Raw genomic sequence first — 25,379 nt, 5'->3', positions numbered from 1 at the left:
GTACATCTTATATGTATTGATTGATGTCTTATGTCTTCCTGAAATGTATAAAACCAAGCTGTAGCCCAGTCACCTTGGGCACATGTTCTCAAGGTCTCCTGGGACTGTGTCATGGGCCGTTGGTCACTAGTTTGGCTCAGAATAAATCTCTTCACATATTTTACAGAGTTTGACTTTGACTATTTATCAGCAGTATCTTTCTTACTCTTATTTGCCTCAAACAAAAGTGTACGCATCTTTAGCCTTTAAAGGTCATACCTTCTGCTGTGTTCTCACAGGATGAGTCTTCCTTCAAAGCCTTCCTCTCGCATCCAAACTCTTATCCAAGTTTTAGATCGAGTCTTTTCTGCTTATCATGCCTTATTTGGGAAACCTTGGTATTTGTGCCTTTTGTGTGTAATATTGCCAACTGCGCCTTGCTCTCAAATTGCCAAATATTTCCACAATGAAACCACCCAATGGGTTCTTCTTGCCTGCTACCCAGATAGAGCCAATCTATCAAGGCAGGGGAATTGCAATAGTGAAAAGTTTTACACACATAGAGCAAGCTAAACAGCAGACTGTAGTTTTATTATTATTCAAATCAACCTCCCCAAAAATTCAGAGGCTAGGGATTTTCAAGGATAGTTTGGGGGAAGAGAGTGGGAGTTGCTGCCGACTGGTTGGGGTGCAATCATAGGGGTGTGGCAAATGGTCCTCCTGTGTGCTGAGTCCTTCTGGGTGGGGCCACAGAAGTGGTAGTTGGATCGAGGTGGAGCTATGATACACCTGGACCCATCAGTCTTCAGACATGCCCAAAAAATACAGAAAAAAGCCTGAAAAGATGTCTCAAAAGTCCAATCTTAGGTTCTACAAGAGTGATGCTATCTGCAGGAGTAATTAGGTAAGCTGTGACCTCTGGAATACTGGCTAGCACTCCTTGATGTCTACACTTTAGCAAAATTCAGGCTCCTCTCATTCTCCTAGCCTGATGTTCTCTCAATAGCTTTACAAAGGTGATTGAGTTTGGGGGAAGGGCCATTATCATTTAAACTATAAATGTCTCCCAAAGTTAGCTTGGCCCAAGCCCAGGTATAATTAAGGGCAGTTTGAAAGCTAAAGGCGAGACAGGGTTTGATTAGGTCAGATCTCTTTTGCTGTAATTTTCTCACTGTTATAATTTTTGCATAGGTGATTTCAACAATAAAGTTCCAGTAGGCAGACAGTGATACCTCATTTTTTATGCTACTAAAGCTCTTTGTGTGTATTCAAATTAGAGTATTGTAAGTTAATTATAATTTATACTGGTCAAAACCCCATTTTCATCTCCAAATCATCCCCAAATTTCCCAGAGTAATAATAATATTTAACATCTATTGAGTGACATTTTATACTAGTCATAGTGTTACAGGAAAGAGGTCCAGATCCAGACCTCAAGAGAGAGTTCTTGGATCTCATGAAAGAAAGAATTCAGGGCCGCGCGTGGTGGCTCATGCCTGTAATCCCAGCACTTTGGGAGGCTGAGGCAGGTGGATCACCTGAGGTCGGGAGTTCGAGACCAGCCTGACTAACATGGAGAAACCCCGTCTCTACTAAAAATACAAAATTATCTGGAGTTGGTGGTGCATGCCTGTAGTCCCAGCTACTGGGGAGGCTGAGGCAGGAGAATCACTTGAACCTGGGAGGTGGAGGTTGCAGTGAGCCAAGATCATGCCATTGCACTCCAGCCCGGGCAACAAGAGCAAAACTCGGTTTCAAAAAAAAAAAAAAAAATCAGGGCGAGTCCATAAAGCGAAAGCAAGTTTATTAGGAAAGTAAAGGAATAAAGAATAAAGAATGGCTACTCCATAGACATCTCTTAGAATGTCTTAAATGTCTGGGAATACAGCCCAGTAGGTCTGAGCCTTATTTTACCCAGCTCCTATTTAAGATGGAGTTGCCCTGGTTCAAACACGTCTGACAACAGTTCTGTTAGTCCAAACTGCACCATTTTGTAAGCTCCCCACTATTTTGCAGACCTTGGTCAAAGTGAAACATTTCACAGGGTTTCGGGGCTGTAAGAAACATCCTGTCTAACCACTCGACCACAAGGTGGACAAAGGCCCAAATAAAGAAACATCCCTATCATATGTTGCTGGGCAAAGTTCCAAGGAACACCACGATGACATCTGCCAGAACAAGGGCCAGAACTGCCTCATCACAGGAACATCTCATCAATATCCTGCCAGGCAGCAAGCCATCCTGCCCAGACCCCTCCCACCCATACCTATAAGTACCCCCAGCCTGTAAGCAGTGGTGGGCTCTGGCATTAGGCTGGTCCCCCACTTCTGTAGGTTTTATGCTGGACATGAAGCCTGCATTTACTGTCGAGCCACCCTCTTTCTGTGTGTGTTTGTGTGTGTGTGTCTTTCTCTAACCCTCGCGTTCCCTTCAAAACCTAACAAGTTCTAGAGACTTTTCACATATTAACATATGTATAATCCTCCCAACAACCCTACAATATAAATACTACTATTCCTATTTTGCAGATAAGAAAACTGTGGCACAGAAAGGCCAACTAACTGACCCACAATTACTAAGTGGCAAAGTTGGGATTCAAACCAAGACTGACACAGGAGCCCACATTCCTAAATTTTTAGCAACAGAAAAATAACCTTTATAATACCCAGTCCTACCTCAGAGGCGTTTGATCCAGAGTGCCTCCATCTTGAATAGGGGCTGGGTAAAATAAGGTGGAGACTTACTTGGCTGCATTCCCAGGAGGTTGGGCATTATTATTATTATTATTATTATTATTATTGAGACGGAGTTTCACTCTTGTTGCCCAGTCTGGAGTGCAATGGTGCGATCTCAGTTCACTGCAACCTCCACCTCCCGGGTTCAAGCGATTCTCCTCCTCAGCCTTCCGAGTAGCTGGGAGTACAGGCATGCACCACCACACCTGGCTAATTTTGTATTTTTAGTAGAGACAGGGTTTCACCATGTTGGTCAGGCTGGTCTCAAGCTCCTGAGCACAGGTGATCCACCTGCCTCAGCCTCCCAAGTGCTGGGATTACAGGCATGAGCCACTGCGCCCTCTGCCTATGGAGTACCCGTACTTTTATTCCTTTACTTTCTTTTTTTTTTTTTGAGACGGAGTCTCGCTCTGTCGCCCAGGCTGGAGTGCAGTGGCCGGATCTCAGCTCACTGCGAGCTCTGCCTCCTGGGTTTATGCCATTCTCCTGCCTCAGCCTCCCGAGTAGCTGGGACTACAGGCGCCCGCCACCTCGCCCAGCTAGTTTTTTTTTTTTGTATTTTTTAGTAGAGACGGGGTTTCACCGTGTTAGCCAGGATAGTCTCGATCTCTTGACCTCGTACTCCGCCCGTCTCGGCCTCCCAAAGTGCTGGGATTACAGGCTTGAGCCTCCGCGCCCGGCCTATTCCTTTACTTTCTTGATAAACTTGCTTTCACTTTACTGTATGGACTTGCCCCGAATTCTTTCTTGCACGAGATCCAAGCTCTCTTGGGGTCTGGATGGGGACCCCTTTTCAGGTAACACTACCTGACCTGTTTTTACAGATGTGCCTGAATTACACAGTTTCACAGGCAGAGTTTAAAGAAAATCAATTCTAAAAAAGAAGACAAAACAGTTTGCAGCAACACTTAACAAAATCCTCTTCCTTCTCCTATGTTCTGTCCTTACACACTTGGATTTCAGGGACTCCAACAACGACAGTTACCAGTACTCCAGGCCCCACACAAAAAGCCACAAAAGCAGTCACCTTCCTCAGTTATTTTATTTGATAGATGACCCCAGGCTCCCTGTGGCAAAGAAGAATCCTTTCTTTTTCTTTCTTCCCCCCGCCCCCCCGCCCGCCCCCGAGACTTTCTGGCTCTGTTGCCCAGGCTGGAGTGCAGTAGCATGATCATGCCTTACTGCAACCTTGACCTCCCACGATCCTCCTGCCTCTCCCTCCTGAGTGGCTGGGACCATAGGTACATGCCACGCCTGGCTAACTGTTTTTTGTATTTTTTGTAGAGACAGGGTTTTGCCATGTTGCCCAGGATTAGAATGTTTCTTTAGAAATCTGGAAGGCCGGGCGCGGTGGCTCAAGGCCGGGCGCGGTGGCTCAAGCCTGTAATCCCAGCACTTTGGGAGGCCGAGACGGGCGGATCACGAGGTCAGGAGATCGAGACCATCCTGGCTAACAAGGTGAAACCCCGTCTCTACTAAAAAATACAAAAAAATTAGCCGGGCGAGGTGGCAGGCGCCTGTAGTCCCAGCTACTCGGGAGGCTGAGGCAGGAGAATGGCCTGAACCCGGGAGGCGGAGCTTGCAGTGAGCTGAGATCCGGCCACTGCACTCCAACCTGGGCGACAGAGCAAGACTCCATCTCAAAAAAAAAAAAAAGAAATCTGGGAATTGCCTTTACGTTCCCTTAGGAGTAGGAGAGAAGGCCCTGAAGATTCGCACATGGTCACTCCTAGAAAATTGCCCTGGGATAGTTTGCTGAGGAGGCAAATTTTGGACAATACTAGTTTCTTCTCTTCAAAGTCCATCAAAGGCATTGTTCAAAAGAAATGGCTGTACCACTATTTGTAATCGATTCTCTACAGCTTCAAAAATAGTTATCTCTGGTTGGGGGAAGGGCACCTGAACTTTTAAGACTTGAGGCCTTCTTATCACAAAAATGATCCATACTCACAAAAACCTAAGAGGCAGAGGGTATGTTAACCTGGATTAAGAATCCAGAGGCCGAGTGCGGTGGCTCACGCCTGCAATTCCAGCACTTTGAGAGGCCGAGGTGGGTGGATCACCTGGGGTCAGGAGTTCGAGACCAACCTGACCAACATGGACAAACCCCGTCTCTACTAAAAATGCAAAATTAGCCAGGCGTGGTGGCACAAGCCTGTAATCCCAGCTACTTGGGAGGCTGAGGCAGGAGAATCGCTTGAACCTGGGAGGCGGAGGTTGCGGTGAGCCGAGATCGCGCAATTGCACTCTAGACTGGGCAACAGGAGCGAAATTCCATCTAAAAAAAAAAAAGAAGCAGCAGCAGCCCTAAGGCAGAGGAAAAGATTGGTGAGCTTTGTTTAATCACACTGGCTGTACATTTTCGACGCCCCCTCCCTCTGCTCTGCAGGAATCCGCTGTACTTCTGACGGCCCATAGGTGGCACTGCAGGGACAGGAAAGTGCACCGGGAGCGCCAACCGGAGAGGCTGATAGGCGGCGGGGCTTCAATGCGCCACAACATGGCGGGAGGAGCCTAAGAAGCGGCGAGAAAAGGCAAGTGTTCCGCTTGCGCAGACGCAAGGCTGGGCACTCCCCTGGGAGTGAGGGTTGCTGGGCTTGATGACGTGGCTTGGCAACGTCCCTACTGGCGCTGCCTCCCGGGAACCTGGCGCCGCCGGAACTGCCCGCGGCCTAGTCCCGACGCGCGTGTGCTAGTGGGCCGGAGCCGGGGACAGCAGCGGCAGCGGCAGCGGCAGCGGTGGCCCGGCCTGCGGGAACCCGACGGGGCAGCTGCCATGGGGGAGTGACGCGCCTGTGCCCGCTGTTCCGCGACAGCGGCGAGACATGAGGAGACCCCGCGGCAGGGGCAGCGGCGGCGGCTCGTGAGCCCCGGAATGGAGGAGAAATACGGCGGGGACGTGCTGGCCGGCCCCGGCGGCGGCGGCGGCGGCGGCGGCCTTGGGCCGGTGGACGTACCCAGCGCTCGGTAAGGGACCTATCCGAAAGGCAGCGACCGGCCGGGCCGCTCAGGATACACCTTCCCAGGCCTCCGTCCGTTCCCCGCTGACAGCCCGGGACGTCCCGGGGTCGGCGCGCCCTCTCCCTCTGCCTCTCTCCCTGCGCGCAGGCTGCCTCCCTCCCTGCGCGCAGGCTGCCTCCGGGCTCCCCGGGCCCTTCGGGTGCCCGCTGCAGAATGAAGGCGCTAAAGCCAGAAAGCTTCTGCTTGAATTTCTGGGTTACAAGGCAGTCAGTCAATCTTAGAACTGCCCGCCAGATCAAGTGAGAGGTTTTTCTGATCTGTGAGAAGCCTTTCTCTTGGCTGTTTCTCCCTGAAATAGTCTGGTGACTACTTAACCTCTCTGACGTTTCCCTGCATAAGTTAGGGGAAGGTGTCACCATCATCTCTCGTCAGGCAACGAAACCAAAGTACATACGTGAACTTGGATGTTCAGATTAACCGAGCACATCGAGGGTCCAGCCCTATTTTCTTTTTTTATTTTATTCTTAAGTAAGAAATGTGTCTTCGTTGTCAAAAAAAAATCTAAACAGCACAGCAATTCATAGAGTAAAAAGTGAAAATTACCACTTTCTCTCTCCAATTCTCCCACCAACCCCAAAAGTAAGGGACCAACAGGTGCAGCGACCACTTTCGAGTATGTCCTTCCTAAATTCTGAGATAGTGTCAAAGATGTACAAAATATAGCCCTGCAATTTGGCTGGAACTGTGTTCATTGCCTCCAATTTTAACGAGTTCTTCTCATTCTGGAACAAATACTTTCTTTGATATTTAAAGAAAGTGATAAATTCTTTAGAACTGTAGTAATAACATTATAAAGTAACCTTTTGTTTTTGTTTTTGTTTTTGTTTTTGAGACGGAGTTTAACTCTTGTTGCCCAGGCTGGAGTCCACTCACCGCAACCTCCGCCTCCCGGGTTCAAGCTATTCTCCTGCGGCAGCCTCCCGAGGACGTGGGATTACAGACATAGGCCACCACGCCTGGCTAATGTTTTGTATTTTTAGTAGAGACGAGGTTTCTCCATGTTGGTGTGACTGGTCTACCTCAAGTGATCCGCCTGCCTCGGCCTCCCAAAGTGCTGGGATTACAGGCATGAGCCACCGAGCCGGCCCAACATAAGCATTTTTTATAAAAAGGAAAGAACACCACATAGGACAGAACTTAAAGCAACTGCATTTTTGTAGCATACATTTAATTTTCTAATCTATTTAGAGCATCTCATTTTGTAAATAACAGCATATCAGATGTTAATTATTGAGACATGACAACTAAATGCAGTAGGCAATTCTGGTCTGATTTGGTAGGGGGGAAAAGTGCTTTAAAGGCCGTTACTAGGTCAATTGACAAAATTGTACTATGGACGGTAGATTAGATAAAAGTATTATATCAGGCCAGGCGCAGGGGCTCACGCCTGTAATCCCAGCACCTTGGAAGGCTGAGGCAGGCGGATCACCTGAGGTCGGGGGTTCGAGACTAGCCTGGCCAACATGGCGAAACCCTGTCTCTACTAAAAATAGCAAAAAAAAAATTAGTTGGACGTGGTGCATGCCTGTAATCCCAGCTACTCAGGAAGCTGAGGCAGGAGAATGGCTTGAACCCAGGAGGCAGAGGTTGTGGTGAGCCGAGATCGCATCACTGCACTCCAGCCTGGGTGACAGAGCGAGACTCCGTCTCAAAAAAAAAAAAAAAAGCATATCACTTAAATTTCCTGAAGTAAACAGCTCTGCTGGTTTTATAAGAGAATGTCCATGTTCTTGGGAAAAACAAGTATTTAAGCATAAAGAAGCATGAAGTATGTAACTTACTCTCAAATAGTCCAGGGGAAAAACCTGTGTGTGTGCATTTAGAGAAAGAATAATAAATCACATGGGATGATACATTAACAATTACGGAGTCCAGGTAAAGGATATACTATTGTAACTTTTACGTAAACTGGAAATTATTTTTAAATGAGTAGTTTAAAAGTGTTATTTATTCAAGAGTGTAAAGAGCGTAATGTCTCAGGTAGGGAAATGTGGTAAACAATCCTTTGCTATTTTATTTGTACTATTTACTTAGCAGAGTTGCCCTTCTATTGTAGTTTATTGCAGAATCAAATTCAACTCAGAACTGGTTGAATTTTGATGAATTCCAGGTTGCAAGAATTCTACTTTATTTCAGGTTGCAAGAGTAAAGGAAGGATGAGGTCCTGGATGGAAAATGTGGAGATTAAAAAGGAGTTTCCCCTCTTAACTCTGCCTCCCATTCTCTCATTTAACTCCAATATCCCAAAAGCCAGGCTTCAACCTTCCGGGAGGACCCTTCTGGAAAACTTACCAAATCTCCAGCAGTTGTCTAGGTATAAAGTAAATGTAGGCTGAAGCAGGAGGATCAGTTGAGCCCTAGAGTTTGAGACCAGCCCTAGTAACATAGTGAGACCCCCATCTCTACAAAATATAAAAATTAGCCAAGCACATTGGCAGTGCACGTAGTTCCAGCTACTTGAGAGGCTAAGGCAGAAGGATCACTTGAGCCCAGGAGGTCAAGGCTGCAGTGAGCTATGATCCCATTACTGCACTAGAGCCTGGGTGACAGTGCAAAACCCTGCCCCACCTTCCCCCCAAAAAAAACTCCAAAAAAAAAACCCCACAAAAAACCAACAACAACAACAAAATAAAGCAAATGTATATGTACTAGAAAAAAATAGAACACAAAAAACACCCTTAGAGATTTTAGTAGTTTCTTCCCTTCCTTTCTTCCCTTTTTCTTTCCTATCTTTCTTCCCTTTTTCTTTCCTTCCCTTCCTTCATTCCTTTCTTTCTTCCTCTTCCCTTTCTTTCTGACAAGGTCGGTTCCTCTGTTGCCCAGGATGGAGTGCAGTAAAATAATCATGACTCACTGCAATCTCAAACTCCTGGGCTTAAGCAATCCTTCCATCTCAGCCTTCCCAGTATGTGAGATTGCAGGTGTGCACCATCATGCCCAGTTCATTCTTTAATTTTTAGTAGAGATGAGGTCTTGCTATTTTGCCCAGGTTGGTCTCGAGCTCCTAGGCTCAAGCAATCCTCCCACCTCAGCCTCCCAAAGTGCTGGAATTACAGGCGTGAGCTACCATACCTGGCCTGGATTCTTTGATTTTTAAAGTTCCAGTTAATGAACTGTTGGGCTAAAGATGAAAAACCAGGCTAAGTAACCTATATTGATAAGCAAAATTATTAATAAGGAGACATTCCTAGTTCATGTTATGAAGGAAAAACAATGGCATTGATTTATCAGGAAGTGAAGATGGGAGAGGAGAGGAAAGGGAGGCTAATTTTTAAAAACTTTTTGGAGAGACGGGGTCTTGCTATATTGCCCAGGTTGGTCTTGAACTCCTGGACTCAAGTAATCCTTCTGCCTAGGCTTCCCAGGCATGAGCCACCATGCCTGGCCCATCCTCCCCACCCCCCAATTTATAAACCATCATTTCCCATTAACTAGTCTTGTCAAAAGTTATCAGTGGACTTTTCTGTGAAGGTTTAGAAAATTCCCTGGTTCTGGCCGGGTGCGGTGGCTCAAGCCTGTAATCCCAGCACTTTGGGAGGCTGAGACGGGCGGATCACGAGGTCAGGAGATCGAGACCATCCTGGCGAACACGGTGAAACCCCGTCTCTACTAAAAAATACAAAAAACTACCCGGGCGAGGTGGCGGGCGCCTGTAGTCCCAGCTACTCGGGAGGCTGAGGCAGGAGAATGGCGTAAACCCGGGAGGCGGAGCTCGCAGTGAGCTGAGATCCGGCCACTGCACTCCAGCCTGGGCGACAGAGCCAGACTCCATCTCAAAAAAAAAAAAAAAAAGAAAATTCCCTGGTTCTAAATGTGGTGGGCTCACACCTGTAATCCTAGCATTTTGGGAGGCCAAGGCAGGTGGATCACCTGAGGTCAGAAGTACGAGACCAGCCTGGCCAACCAACATAGCGAAAACCTGTCTCTACTAAAAAATACAAAAATTAGCCTGACATAGTGGCAGGCACCTGTAATCCCAGCTGCTCAGGAGGCTGAGGCAGGAGAATCACTTGAACCCAGCGGCAGAAGTTGCAGTGAGCTGAGATCGAAGATAACTCCCTGGTTTTCTAAACCTGAAATTACTGAAGTTTGGATTTAGGTTCAAACCTGCCTCTTGGGCTTTGCCTACTGCAGTGGCTCAACAGTTCTCTGGCTAAAAAAATAAAAAATCAGTGTGTAATTCAAGTTCAATTCATTCAATAAATACTCAAGTATCTACTATGTAGAAGGCACTATATATGGGGTTTTAAACAACTCAGACTACCAGCTCATTTATTAGTTGTGTGACCTTGGGCAACTTACTTTTCTACAATTCAGTTTTGTGAAACGGATACCACTTCTTGGTTTGTAGGACTATTGTAAGAATTAAATGAAATGATGTATTCAAAGCACTTGGAACATAGCAGGTGCCCAACAAATGTTAGCTGTGACCCTGTGCCCTTCCCCACAAAGAGGACTTAAAGCAAAATAAACCTTTGTTTAAAATAATACATATTTGTAAATTTGGGCATAAAAATACCCACAATTAAAGGACTTGTCAACTAGTTTTTGTTGCAGATTATAACTAGTATTTGATTTTTGGTCTATATAAAGTAAAACTCTTGCAACCTGGAATCCATCAAAATTCAACCAGTCCTGAGTTGAATTTGATTGATTCTGCAATAAACTATAATAGAAGGGTAACTCTGGTAAGTAAATAGTACAAATAAAATAGCAAAGGATTGTTTACCACATTTCCCTACCTGAGACAATACACCCTTGAATAAATAACACTTTTAAACTACTCATTTAAAAATAATTTCCAGTTTATGTAAAAGTCACAAGAGTAGTATATTCTTTGCCTGGACTCTGTAATTGTTAATGTATCGTCCCGTGTGATTTATTCTCTCTCTCTCTCTAAATGCACACACACAGGTATTTTTTTCCCCTGGACTATTTGAAAGTAAGTTACATACTTCATGCTTCTTTATCCTTAAATACTTGTTTTTCTTAAAAACATGGACATTCTCTTATAAAGCCAGCAGAGTTGTCTACTTCAGGAAATTTAAGTGACCTTGCCAGAGGCTATGACTCGTGACTCCTAATAGTGGTTGAGGAGAGAGAGTTGCCTGCCGGCTGGGCAGGAACCTGGAAATCTGATTACTTGGAAGACTTCCTAGAGATCCTCTTCTTTTCAGCTTCTCATTCCCCTCCTGAGGTGTTTCCAATTCCTGAGCCTTTTTAGGACTCTAGGTCCAGTCAATTGACCTTTCAACCACAACTCTCACTGTAGTCACTTAACAAGGCAGAGGAGGCGCGAACCAAAGGCATTTACCATTCTTCCGTTTCTTCCTTTATTGTGGTCTTTTCATAACAGAATTTAGTTTTTATTCCGTTCTCCTTATTTGTTTGGAGGAGTTATTAAGTTAGAAAGCAGATAACAAAATAGTCCAGCAACTTGATCAAGAAAATTTTCATTTTTCGTTGGGCATTTTTTGTTAAAAGTAGACTGTAGCTGTACATAATCATTCATATACATTGAAAAGAAACCCAAAATGTTGTGGTTGGTTGGTTTTTGTTTTGAGACAGAGTCTTACTCTGTTATCTAGGCTGAAGTGCAGTGGTGCAGTTTTGACTCACTGCAACCTCTGCCTCCCGGGTTCAAGCGATTCTCTTGCCTCAGCCTCCCAAATGGCTGGGATTACAGGCACCTGCCACCACGCCCAGCTAATTTTTGTATTTTAGTAGAGGTGAGTTTTCGCCATGTTGGCCAGGCTGGTCTTGAGTTCCAGACTTCACGTGATCCACTCACTTAGGCCTCCCAAAGTGCTGGGATTATAGGCATGAGCACCCACCCTGTTTGTTTGTACTTTGAGACAGGGTCTCACTCTGTTGCCCAGGCTGGAGTGCAGTGACACAATCACAGCTCACTGCAACCTCAGCCTTCCAGGCTCAGGTGATCCTCCCGAGGAGCTGAGACTGCTGCCACGCGCCATAATGCCTGGCTAATTCTTAGTATTTTTTGTAGAGATAGGCTTTTGCCATGTTGCCCAGGCTGGTCTCAAGCTACTGCACCTGGCCTCAAAATGTTAACAGCAGGTTGGGCGCGGTGGCTCACACCTGTAATCCCAGCACTTTGGGAGACCAAAGCTGGAGGATTGCTTGACCCAAGGAGTTCGAGACCAGCCTGGGCAACACATTGAGACCCCGTCTCTATGATTTAAAAAAAAAAGTCAACAGTAATTATCATGTGGATGGTGAGTTGTTTGGGGACTTTGTTTTGTTTCACTTTTTGTTTATGTATATTTCTATGGTTTCTGTAATGACCTCTTGTTTAAAAAACCAGATTGATGAGTTCCTTGTAATTTCAATGATACTAAAAATTGTTTCTGCTTTTATTTTTCAGATTAACAAAATACATTGTGTTATTATGTTTCACTAAATTTTTGAAGGCTGTCGGACTTTTCGAATCATATGATCTCCTAAAAGCTGTTCACATTGTTCAATTCATTTTTATATTAAAACTTGGGTGAGTGTGTGGATTTTTTTTTCTTGATTTTTTTATTTCTTTGAAAATCCTGTTTTAACAGAGTATCTTTAAGAAACTTTACATGCAATATTTTGTTTGTTCCTCCTGACAAGTGTTTGATAAATTGTTTTAACGGGGAGTATACTTAAAATTAGAGGTACAAAGAGACTGAAAAGAAAAGGGATTGTTGTGCTCTAATCACTTGCCTAAACACAGACTTTGATGAGATTTTTGCAAATTGATTTTAATATCTGGCTTAATAGAGGATAGCCAGATTCTCATAAGTGCCTCAGTATTGAACCTGTTGCAGTATTAGCAATTTCGCTCTATACTCCTGGGAGAATAAGAGTGAAAGGGGCAGATAATGTCTTGGTATTTTTTTGAAAATCATTTTAACCTTGCTGACTTCCTGAAAGGGTCTCAGGGACACTAGGGATTCCTACACTATTTGACTGACACAACCTAATCTTCAAACAGGCACAGGGTGTTATCTGAGGCCTGTCTTGGAACAAATATTCCTTATTTTCTAAGTTAAACCATGGTTGGGCTGTGTTCACTACATAATCTTTTCTTAGTACAGTCCTCATACAGTATGAACATTAAATTATCCTACTTATAAGAAATGCTTTTTTTTTTTTCTTTTTTGAGACACAGTCTCACTCTGTCACCAGGCTGGAGTGCAGTGGCGTGATCTTGGCTCACTGCAAGATCACTGCCTCCCGGGTTCAAGCAGTTCTCCTGCCTCAGCCTCCCGAGTCGCTGGAACTACAGGTGCTCACCACCATGCCCAACTAATTTTTGTATTTTTAACAGAGACAGGGTTTCACCATGTTGGCCAGGATGGTCTCAATCTCTTGACCTTGTGATCCGCCCACCTCAGCCTCCCAAAGTGCTGGGATTACAGGCATGAGCCACCACGCCCAGCCTACATATAAGAAATTCTGAATAAAGATTTCTTGGATCTTGAGATTGATAGTGACCACCCTCTCTGTTAATAAAAACCAATTAAAGACTCTTGGGAGTCAGCTGGGTGCGGTGGCTCACACCTGTAATCCCAGCACTTTGGGAGGCCGACGGGGGTCGATCACCTGAGGTCAGGAGTTGGAAACCAGCCTGGCCAACGTGGCAAAACCCCATCTCTACTAAAAATACAAAAATTAGCCAAGCATGGTGGCACATGCCTGTAGTCCCAGCTACTAGGGGGTCTGAGACAGGAGGATCGCTTGAACCTGGGAGGCGGAGGTTGCAGTGAGCTGAGATTGTGCCATTGTACTCCAGCCTGGGCAATAGAGCGAGACTCCATTTAAAAAAAACACTCTTGGGAGTATAATTTTGGTAATTTGGGAAATAGATTATTGATTAAGAAATATTAAGCCACTAGTTATGTGCTTTTTTTATTTTTTATTTATTTTTTTTGAGACAGTCTGGCTCGGTTGCCCAGGATGGAGTGCAGTGGCTCAATCCACTCACTGCAGCCTCTGCCTCCTGGGTTCAAGCAATTCTGCCTCAGCCTCCTGAGTAGCTAGGATTACAGGTGTGTCCCACCATGGCTGGCTAACTTTTGTATTTTTTTTTAGTAGACACGGGGTTTTCCCATGTTGGCCAGGCTGGTCTCCAACTCCTGACCTCAGGTGATCTGCCCACCTCAGCCGCCCAAAGTGCTGGGGTTACAGGCTTGAGCCACCATGCCTGACCAAGTTGTGTACATTTTTATACAACTGTTTTGGCAATGTGAAAGGTAGGGACGTATAATTAGTAATTTCTTCATTTTCATTATACTATTTCAAGATTTATTACTGAATTTTAGAGAAAATAGGAATTATTTTCTTTGGTATTTTAAGATATAAAAAAATTGTGACTCCTTTACTTTTGTGGCTTGTTAGCTGGTTCTGAAGACAGAAAATAAGAGTTCTCGGCCAGGCGTGATTGCTCATGCCTGTTTTCCCAGCAGCTTGGGAGGCCAAGGAAGGCAGATCAACCGAGGTCAGGAGTTCGAGACCAGCCTGGCCAACATGTTGAAACCCCGTCTCTACTAAAAATACAAAAAATTGGCTGGGCATGGTGGCGCGTGCCTGCAATCCCCGCTACTCAGGAGGCTGAGGCAGGAGAATTGCTTGAACCAGGAGGTGGAGGTTGCAGTGAGCCAAGATCGTGCCACTGCACTCCAGCCTGGCAACAAAGCAAGACCCTATCTCAAAAAAAAAAAAAAAGTTCTCTAAGTGTTGAAAAGGAGTTTTACTAAAATGAGTATAATTCTCCAGTATGATTTATTCAGAGGATAACACTTCAAGTTCTGGCATATTTGTTGAAAATAAGTGTCTTTACTTAAAACTGTATCTTGTGTCTAATATTGATTAATATTAATATATTAATGTTTTAATATTTACAGGACTGCATTTTTTATGGTTTTGTTTCAAAAGCCATTTTCTTCTGGGAAAACTATTACCAAACACCAGGTAAGATCTTTGCAGAATCTTTTATTCCTAGCAGCTTCTTGTTTAGTGGGCCAGGATGCAGTGCTTATGTTTTGATAATGGGTACTTAATAATTTAAGATATGCCACAGAACAATTTTAGAGTTAACTTGCTCTTGTCTTTTCTGAATGGAGACTTTAAACCATAAAGTACTCAGATCATGAAATGTTTTAAGAGGCTAAAAAAAATTATAAAGCATTCATGTAATTGTTTTCTTCAGTACACACTTCTTATTCTGAAAGATTTACAAATTGGACATGAAAGCATGCCCAAGAGCCTAGTACAAATGTCACTGGAAAGCTGACAAAGCATAGGGGTTAAGAGTGAGGTTTCTGGAGTCAAAGGCATGTTCTGTCTGTCCTCCTTACTGACCTTTACTTTGGGCAAGTTACTTGATTTCTCTCTACCTTAATTTGCTCACCTGTAAAATGGAGATAATAGTAACTTCCTAATGGAACTGTGAGGAAAAAATGAATTAATGCTTATGAAGTTTTTGGAATGATGCCTCATCATTGTGACAGTGTGACACCCTCATGATCATTGTCACTATTCTCTTTAGGCAGCTGTGGTTCAAACTAGAACTGTCCTACATTTTGCATAATCATCTCACATCATCACTTCTTTGGGCAGCAGTTATACCATACTACATGTTTGCTTTATACCATGACTTACAAACCTGTGTCATAATTTTTTTATTAGAAAGACAAATTTAAGTACTTCTGTTTCAGAGACCAAGAACATTTTTTAAAATAGGATTAACAGTCTAAGCCCCATCTTAACTTTTTTCTCTCCTTTCAGATAATTGGATCACTAAAAATTCCTGGTAGAAAAGAATTTAAAGACAAAAAGTTAAATGATCCTAGGAAACTAGTGAGAAACTGAGAAATCATAAAATTGTACTCTGAAGAAAAAGATTTCAAAATCTACTAGCAGACAAGAATATAGATAATGGAAAACAGAATACTGTTTTTTTTTTTTTTTTTTTTTTTTTTTTTTGAGAAAGAGTCTTGCTCCATCTCCCAGGCTGCAGTGCGGTGGCGCAATCTTGGCTCACTGCAACCTCCACCTCCCAGGTTCAAGCGATTCTCCTGCCTCAGCCTCCTGAGTAGCTGGGATTACAGGCATCTGCCACCACACTCAGCTCATTTTTGTATTTTTAGTACAGATGGGGTTTCACCATATTGGCCAGTCTGGTCTTGAACTCCTGACCTCAGGTGATCCACCTGCCTCAGCCTCACAAAGTGCTAGGATACAGGCGTGAGCCACCGCACCCAGCCCAGAATACTGTCTTGGAAATCTAGACTTAGTCAAGGGATCTTATGTGTTCTACTTAATTTCAAAATACGTAATTATTTCACCTTTAAAATATTTGTTATTATTATCTTTCTGTATTTTATTTAAAATTGGAATATACAGCAAAATATATGTGACTGAAATTTTTAATTTTTTTGTTTCCATTTATAGTGGATCAAAATATTTAAACATGCAGTTGCTGGGTGTATTATTTCACTCTTGTGGTTTTTTGGCCTCACTCTTTGTGGACCACTAAGGTAAATAAAAATGCGTATTTTGAATGTGTGTTTGTATTTCTTCATTTTGAATATTGTTTTTGTTCCACTGTGTTTTATGTCAAATATTTATCTGTGCAAATGTGTCTGGCACTTTTATAGCATCAGAGAGAATTCAACAAATAGAAGAAACCTGTTGAGTTTCTGGACTGGTTCTTTGGTGAATACCATTAATAAATTTATTCATGATTTGTCATAGATAGTCTACTAGTTAGAATTCCAAGTTTCAGAAAATTTTTAGCATATATGGCTTTTTAATCATTTATTCGTGATCCCTGTTAACAGCTTAGAAGCTATAATAAAAGGTCTGAAGTGGTAAATAAAATCAGCCAATAAGAAGAATAAAATCTCTAAAAGCACTCATTTTTTGCACAATTTTGCAAGTACTCTCATAAATAAACGTCTCAGAAGTAGTATATCAGTTATCAGATTAAATGCGTGGTGGATAAAGTAAACTACTCCCATTTCATATTTCCCTAGATCTATATAGATTAGTCTTTTTCTGCAAGTGGACTGGTTTAAGGAGGAAATGCTTAGCAACCACTTGATAGGAGTTGTATCATCTCCTATCTGTGTATGAGCATTCTTTTAACATTTCCCCATCTGTGAAGGATTTTACTTAGTGAATAAGTGTAAGAAAAAATGCCTTGCCATGAGAGTGAGAGGTAAGGAGTGAAATGAAGAATGTTCTTGGCCAGCACTGTGGCTCACGCCTATAACGCTAGCACTTTGGGAGGCCAAGGGGTGGATCATTTGAAGTTAGGAATTGGACACCACCTAGCCAACATAACGAAATCCTGCCTTTATTTAAAAATATACAAAAATTAGCCAGAAATCACTTGAACTCAGGAGGCAAAGGTTGCAGTGAGCCAAGATCACGCCACTGCACTGCAGCCTAGGCAACAGAGCGAGACTCCATCTCAAAAAAAAAAGAATGTCCTAAAGCAGGGATCCCCCACTCCCTGGCTACAGACCAGTATGGCTTCGTAACCCAATAGGAACCAGGCCGCAGAGCAGGAGGTGAGCCATGGGGGAGCAAGCATTACTGCGTGAGCTCTGCCTCCTGTCAGATCAGCAGTGGCATTAGATTCTCATAGGAGCACAAACCCTATTGTGAACTGTGCATGGGAGGGATCTCGGTTGTATGCTCCTTATGAGAATCTAATGTCTGATGATCTGAGGTGGAATAGTTTCATCCTGAAACATCCCCCCACCACTGCTGTCTGGAAAAATTATCCTCCAGGAAGCCAGACCCTGGTGCCAAAAAGATTTGGAGACCACTGTTCTAAAGGATCCCACTCAGAATAGTGGGGTAGACAGAGTGGAAAGTGAAAGGTGAGAAATGTTGAAATGCCTTGTGAAAAGTCCTTTCCCCTCTCATGGCCAATAGAATAGCTTCTGGATTGGGATCCCTTTGACTTGTTTGCTATGTACTTTGTCAGATGCAGAGTAGGTATAATTGGAAATGTCATATCTCTAGCCACAGCTGCAGCTTGGAGGGGTGAGAAAGCTAGCTGAATTTCCTAGCATGGGAAGAGGTTTTTTACCTTATGCTTGAATATAATTGAATATGATTGAGTGCTGCTATTGCTTATCATCTGCAGTATTTTAAATTTGTTATTCATGAAGTTATGTTTTGGTTCTTGTGTTACTATATTACTGTCCTTTTGTGTTACAATAAGGAGGGAAAGAGGAAGTACTTACATTTTTACTTGGCTCCCTATTTAGTCATCTAGCTCCTAACCTTATCACTACCAACACTGCCCTCTCATTCTTCTACTAAAACCATCATACAGTTTCTCAATTGCAAAATCTTTAATCCCAGCATATTGGGAGGCCGAAGTGGGCAGATTACTTGAGCCCAGAAGTTCAAGACCAGCCTGGACAAAATGGCAAAATCCCATCTCTACAAAAAATACAAAAAATTAGCCAGGCATGGTGCTGTGTGCATGTAATCCCAGCTACCCAGAAGGCTGAGGTGGAAGAGATCACCTGACCTCAGGAGGTAGAAGCTTAACCTTAGCATACTTTACTCTTTTGTAAAAACACCTTAAAACATACATTGTACAACTGTACAAAAATATTTTCTTTCTTTATATCCTTACTCTATAACTTTTTTCTGATTTTAATTTTTTTCAACTTTTTTTGTTTTTTTGGAGACAGGATCTTGCTCTGTTGTTCAGGCTAGAATATATGGCACAATATTGGCTCACTGCAACCTCCATCTCCTTGGTTCAAGGGATCCTCCCACCTCAGCCTCACCAGTAGCTGGGACTACAGGCACCTACCACCACACCTGGCTAACTTTTGTATCTTTTTTGATAGAGAGCAGGTTTCCCCATGTTGCCTAGGCTGGTCTCAAACTCCTGGGCTCAAGGATCCACCCTTCTCGCCCTCCCAAAGTGCTGGGATTACAGGCATGAGCCACTGCTTCTGGCACTTTTTTGTTAAAAACTAAGACATGCACGCATTAGCCTATACCTACACAGGGTCAGGATTATCAATATTACTGTCTTCCACCTCCACATCTTGTCCCACTAGAAAGTTTTCAGGGTCAGTAACATGCAAAGAATTGTCATTTCCTATGATAACAATGCTTTCTTCTGGGATACCTCCTGAAGGACCTGCCTGAAGCTATTTTACAGTTAACTTTTTCTTTTTTGAAACCACTATTTGAAGTCAAAGGATATAGTTACCTTTGTTTTTAACAAGCAAAAGTACATTCTAAAGTAATTAAAAGTATAGTATAATAAACACCTAAATCAGTAGCATAGTCATTTATTATCATTATACAGGCTTATGTTCTGTAAATAATTGTATGTACTGTATTGTATGACTGGCAGTGCAGTAGGCTTGTTTACACCAGCATCACCAGAAACACACGAGTAATGCATTAACGCTAGGTGATTGGAATTTTTCAGCTCCATTATAATCTTATGGGAACACCATCGTATATATGTGGTCTATCATTGACCAAAATGATGTTATACAGCACATGGCGCACATGGCTATACGTTGCCTGTAAATTTTTTTTTTTTTTTTTTTTTGAGATAAAGTCTTGCTCTGTCACCAGGCTGGAGTGCAGCGGCCCGATCTTGGCTTACTGCAACCTCCGCCTCCCGAGTTCAAGTGATTCTCCTGCCTCAGCCTCCCGAGTAGCTGGGATTACAGGCGCGTGCCACCATGCCCAGCTAATTTTTGTATATTTAGTAGAGACAGGGCTTCACCATGTTGGCCAGAGTGGTCTCAATCTCTTGACCTCGTGATCCGACTGCCTCGGCCTCCCAAAGTGCTGGGATTATAGGCGTGAGCCACCGCACCCAGCACCGCACCCAGCCACATTGCCTATATTTTTTGGCTTACTGCAGATAGTGCTGGTATGAGCAACCTTGTAAGTGTTACTTGATACATATCTATACAAGAATAAGAAATCTGTATGATGTAATTCTATGAGGGGTATGATTGGGTATTTGTAGCTTCAGTCTTTCTAAGGTAGATAATGCCAAACTATTTTCTAAAGCGGTTGTACCTATTTATTTTTCTTATGTTTTGTGAAATCAAGGGGAAATGTTTTTCTTTCTCTAACTCTAGTTGAATTCATGCGTCTTGATAAAGATAAATTACATTTCATGAATGATAATGTTTTATTTTTGTAGGACTTTGCTGCTATTTGAACACAGTGATATTGTTGTCATTTCACTACTCAGTGTTTTGTTCACCAGTTCTGGAGGAGGACCAGCAAAGGTAGAATTTTCCATTATCAGTTACTTGGAAATGGAAAGTATGTATGTCATATATTATCCAAAGGAATAAAATCTTACCTTTCACCATTTAAAAGAATGCAGGGAGGCTGAGCACGATGGCTCACGCCTGTAATGCCAACACCGTGGGAGGTTGAGGTGAGCGAATTACATGAGGTCAGGAGCTTGAAACCAGCCTAGCCAACATGGTGAAATCCTGTCTCTACTAAAAATGCAAAAATAAGCTGGGCATGATGACGGGCACCTATAATCCCAGCTACTCTGGAGGCTGAGGCACAAGAATTGTTTGAACCCGGGAGGTGGAGGTTACAGTGAGCTGAGATCATGCCACTGTGCTCCAACCTGGGTGATAGAGTGAGACTCAGCCTCAAAAAAAACAAAAACGGGCTTTTTCTCCTAGTTTTACATTTTCTTACAAATATTTTTTGGTTTTGAAGAATTCTGTAAGTTTACAAAAATAGATGTTTGTAAAAATATAAAATAATCTATAGTTGAAGAAATTTCTGAACATGAAAACAGTGGAAAATGATCTTGAAATGATTATAGATTCCCAGGAAGTTGCTAAAATAGTACATAGAGGACCCTCACCCTTCATTTAGTTTCCCCGAAAGGTAACTTCTTAACCAACTCAAGTACACTATCAAAACCGGGCAATTAGACCTAGTATTTCATATCACAATAGGGTGACCATAATCAATAATAATTTGATTGTACATTTAAAATAACTATAAGAGTATAACTGAATTATTTGTAACACAAAAGCTAAATGCTCGAGGGGATGGATACCCCGTTTTACATGATGTGATTATACACATTGCATGCCTATATCAAAACATCTCATGTACCCCATAAATACGTATACCTACTATGTACCCACAAAAATTAAAAAAAAAAAAAAAGGAAATTAAAATTGGTGCAATCCATAGACCTTACGCAGATTTTACCAATTTTACATACAATCGTGTGTGTGTATGTATGTATGTATGCATGTAGTTCTATGAAATTTTGTCATGTGTGTAGATTTATGTAACCGTTACAAGCAAGATAGACAACTGATGCATCACCACAGTGATCTCTTTCATGTTGTACTCATGCACCTTTCCCCCAAATCCCCTACTCATTCTTAAACCCGTAAATCATTTTTGAAAAATAACTAGGCCGGGCGCGGTGGCTCAAGCCTGTAATCCCAGCACTTTGGGAGGCCGAGACGGGCGGATCACGAGGTCAGGAGATCGAGACCATCCTGGCTAGCACGGTGAAACCCCATCTCTACTAAAAAATACAAAAAACTAGCCGGGCAAGGTGGCGGGTGCCTGTAGTCCCAGCTACTCGGGAGGCTGAGGCAGGAGAATGGCATAAACCTGGGAGGCGGAGCTTGCAGTGAGCTGAGATCCGGCCACTGCACTCCAGCCTGGGCAACAGAGCGAGACTCCGTCTCAAAAAAAAAAAAAAAATAAAAAAAATAACTAAAAACTTGTTAAATTTAAATTATGATGAACATTTATCTAACATTTTGCCACCTAAGTATTCCTATTCATCCTAAGTGACTCAAGTATTATCTTTTTGTTAAATGAGCTACCAATCTACAGTTCCAAACTGTTAGAACTATACAGTGTTTCTGTTTTACCCAATTAAACACTTCCTTGCTGGGTCTGACTGGCAGACCCTGACTGAACGACAAATGCACTCAGACACAGGTATTCAGTGAAGGAGTGGGCTAGGGGACCAGGCCACTTACAGACCCCAAGGAGGGTGGTATAAAGAGTCAGCAGCTGCGGCTCTGACAAGCTGGCACTGTGGGCATTTATTCAGTATAGATTTAATGACAAAGGCTTTGAATCAACATGCTTTGTGGGTAAATAACATTGATGACCCCCTACGTAGAGAGCAGTCTTGAGCGCAGATGATCAAAGGTCGGTTTTAGGACAACATGAGTAAACAAGCTATTTAGATAAACTCCTGTACATTCCCTTGTATCTAAGCCTTAAGCTTTTAGGCTTCTGATAAGAGAATCTGGCTGCCTTCAGTCAGAGTATCTCAAAACTTGCAAAACCCCCTGGCCTTCCAAGAAGGTTTGCTTCTATTCCTGTAATTTCTCCCACTACCAAGACCGATCTCCCACACTTCTGTGCATGGTGCATTTTCCTAGACATAGAGGAAAGGATACATAAAGACAAATACGGTGTAATAGTCCCTATTCTGAAAAGGACTTTCAAGCAAAGTAGTGGAGAGAGATAAATGAAGTAATGAAGTGAACAAAGTAATATGCCAAGTAGAGCAGAGTAAAAGAATACTCTGCCTGCAGATTTCATACTGGGTCATTAGTATTAAAGCATGGGCCACTGTTTAATCCTTTCCCCTCACTAATAGAGTACTCCAAAATAAATTTCACGGATTGAAGAGCTTTGTGAGTTTACAAAATAGACATTTGTAAAAACATAGAATAAAATACATAGATGGAGAAAATTCTGAGCATAAAAGCAGTGGAAGAAATCACAAAGGGAAAACTGACTATATTTGGCTTCATAATGATTATAAACTTAACGTATAACAGAAATCAGTATGTAAACAAAAAACTAACAACAACAAAAATTGCCACAAATAAGTTTTACGTTTCTTTCAAAGTATAAATCACCCATTTCAGTTTAAAAAATGTTTAAGATCCTTGGCAGGAAATCAGCAAAAAACTGGGAATGACAACTCACAAAAGAAATAAAAATGACTTGCAAACATTAAAAAAAAAAGTTTTCCTCCTTAAGTAACTAGAAATGAGAGTGTTCTCATTAGTGTGAGAAATGGATCAGGGCATCAGTCCAGGATTTGATGATTGTTTTTTTTCTTTTTTTTTCTTTTGAGATGGAGTCTCACTGGATTGCCCAGGCTGGAGTGCAGTGGTGCCCTCTTGGCTCACTGCAACCTCCACCTCCCAGGTTCAAGCAATTCTTCTGCCTCAGCCTCCCTAGTAGCTGAGATTACAGACACATGCCACTATACCCAGCTAATTTTTGCATTTTTAGTAGAGATAAGGTTTCACTATGTTGGCCAGACTGGTCTTGAACTCCTGACCTTGTGATCTGCCCGCCTTGGCCTCCCAAAGTTCTGGGATTACAGGCGTGAACCACCACGCCCGGCCTTTTTTTTTGAGACAGAGTTTCACTCTGTCACCCAGGCTGGAGTGCAGTGGCACGATCTCGGCTCACTGCAACCTCTACTGCCCAGGTTCAAGCAATTCTCCTGCCTCAGCCTTCTGAGTAGCTGGAATTACAGGTGCCACCGCACCTGGCTAATTTTTGTACTTTTAGTAGAGACGGGGTTTCACCATATTGGTCAGGCTGGTCTTGAACTCCTGACCTCGTGATCCACCTGCCTCAGCCTCCCAAAGTGCTGGGATTACAGGCGTGAGCCACCGTGCCCGGCCTTTTTTTTCTTGATTATGAGACTGAAGCATTACAAAATTCTCAGTTGCCTTCTTTGTTAACAAAAGATTAAGTTATGTTCTCTGTATTTGATTGTTGTTGATGTTGCCATATCCTAACTCAGTGAAAACTTAAGAAATTTAAAATTACACGGTTTTTCTTATGTGTAGAATACTGAATTTTGTTGTAATACCACACTAACATAGAATTTATCCATTATAGTGGTAATCATATAATGAATAGAACAGTATCCTCACTTTGCATTGTAAACTTTAATAGAAGTATTGTATTATACTTCCATTGTAGTTATATATAATACACTTATGTATCCATATATAATAGGTATTCTACAAGTATATGTATCATACAAGACATGTTATACCTGTAAATTTGTAAATATAGAATGTATAGTAATGCTATTTAGCCAGGCACAGTGGCTCATGCCTGTAATCCCAGGACTTTGGGAGACCAAGGCGGGCGGATCACAAGGTCAAGAGATCGAGACCAGCCTGGCCAACATGGTGAAACCCCGTCTGTACTAAAAATGCAAAAATTAGCCAAGCATGGTGATGTGCACCTGTAATCCCAGCTACTCAGGAGGCTGAGGCAAGAGAATCACTTGAACCCGGGAGATGGAGGTTGCAGTGAGCTGAGATTGCGCCACTGCACTCCAGCCTAGGCAACAGAGTGAGACTCTTCTCAAAAAAAAAAAAAAGGAATGTATAGTAATGCTATTTAGATTGCTCTTGAAGCTACCTTTCTGAAATATTTACATAAACTAAGCTAATAATTTTCTTTTATGAAAACCTTTTTCCTCAACCTGGACAACATGGCTAGACCTGGTCTCTACAAATAAAAAATTAACTAGGCATGGTAGCACATGCCTGTGGTCCCAGCTATTTGGTAGGCTGAGGCAAGAGGATCACTGGAGCCCAGGAATTGTAGGCTGCAGTGAGCTGTGTTCATGCCACTGTACTCCAGCCTGGGCGACGCAAGACTTGTCTGGGGAAAAAAAAAAAAAAAAACTTTTCCCTAGAATGAGAACATAAATTTTAAGTTTATCAGCTTTTTAAGTACTTTATACTTTACTAGATCTTCGAAATGACTTTGCTGGTTTTACCATGCCCTCTGGATTATTTTTCTGTAGAGGAGTAGTATCTAGAATATTCTTTATTCCTTGCATATTGTAGAGTAAAACAAGTTCCTACTAGTTATTCTTTAGCTACTTGGGCTTTTCAACCAAAAGTAAAGTAGCATTTAGGAAGGTTAATTCTGTAAACAGTAACAATTTGAGCACAGTAATATGTCTAGCCATGTTAGCAAAGAGATAATCAACGTTATGATTAGTTTATCTCTCTTTGATGTCTTACTGCTAATACTGTAAGCTTATCTAAGAGCTTTAATGTCAGATGTTTTTTCAGTTTTTTAATGCATTTTTGTAAATGCTTACTTGAGAAAATGTTTTTCTACGGTCTTAAAAATCAACCCTTGAAAAAGTCATCCTTGATGTTATTTTCTTTATTTTCAGACAAGGGGAGCTGCTTTTTTCATTATTGCTGTGATCTGTTTATTGCTTTTTGACAATGATGATCTCATGGCTAAAATGGCTGAACACCGTATCCTTTTGGAATAGATCAGAGTTGTTTAAAGTCTTGCAGAAAACTACAAGGCTGGGACAATGGAAAAAGAAAGGATGAGCGAATTAAACTGATCAATGATGAATGAAACTTTCATAGATTAATGTAGATATTCTAAATCACTATTCAAATAATGAACAAACTCATTATAAGTTAAATATTTTATAGCGTCTGTGTATCACCTACAGTACCCTAAATTTTCAGAAAGGTAGGGACATTGAAAGAATATTTTGGAATGTCCTGGTGTTGGGGAAAAAAAAAAAAAAAGGTGATTTGCCAC

The 25,379-nt window shown here is 42.4% G+C and overlaps 2 protein-coding genes across 3 annotated transcripts in view; both read left to right on the top strand.

Annotated features, from left to right (window-relative positions):
• MRPS36 (mitochondrial ribosomal protein S36) overlaps positions 1 to 25,379 on the top strand; it is a 587,034-nt gene that overhangs the window by 444,876 nt on the left and 116,779 nt on the right. The gene's annotated exons all lie outside the window — the stretch shown is intronic.
• The window catches only part of SLC30A5 (solute carrier family 30 member 5), a 38,044-nt gene continuing 17,937 nt past the window's right edge, over positions 5,273 to 25,379 (top strand). Inside the window, exons 1-6 of one of the 2 annotated variants that reach the window (XM_050793540.1) lie at positions 5,273 to 5,681; positions 12,121 to 12,243; positions 14,633 to 14,699; positions 16,182 to 16,267; positions 19,942 to 20,029; positions 24,991 to 25,078. In XM_050793540.1, coding sequence (XP_050649497.1) covers positions 5,590 to 5,681; positions 12,121 to 12,243; positions 14,633 to 14,699; positions 16,182 to 16,267; positions 19,942 to 20,029; positions 24,991 to 25,078 — 544 coding nt within the window. In that variant the 5' untranslated portion in view covers positions 5,273 to 5,589. Of the gene's footprint in view, positions 5,682 to 12,120; positions 12,244 to 14,632; positions 14,700 to 15,515; positions 16,292 to 19,941; positions 20,030 to 24,990; positions 25,079 to 25,379 lie in introns of those variants that run through there. The other variant, XM_050793542.1, reaches the window with a different exon arrangement.

Source organism: Macaca thibetana, chromosome 6 (genome assembly GCF_024542745.1).
Source record: "Macaca thibetana thibetana isolate TM-01 chromosome 6, ASM2454274v1, whole genome shotgun sequence".
NCBI classification, from domain to species: domain Eukaryota; kingdom Metazoa; phylum Chordata; class Mammalia; order Primates; family Cercopithecidae; genus Macaca; species Macaca thibetana.
The sequence above is the reverse complement of the archived record's forward strand: the minus strand, read 5'-3'. Positions and strand labels throughout refer to the sequence as shown.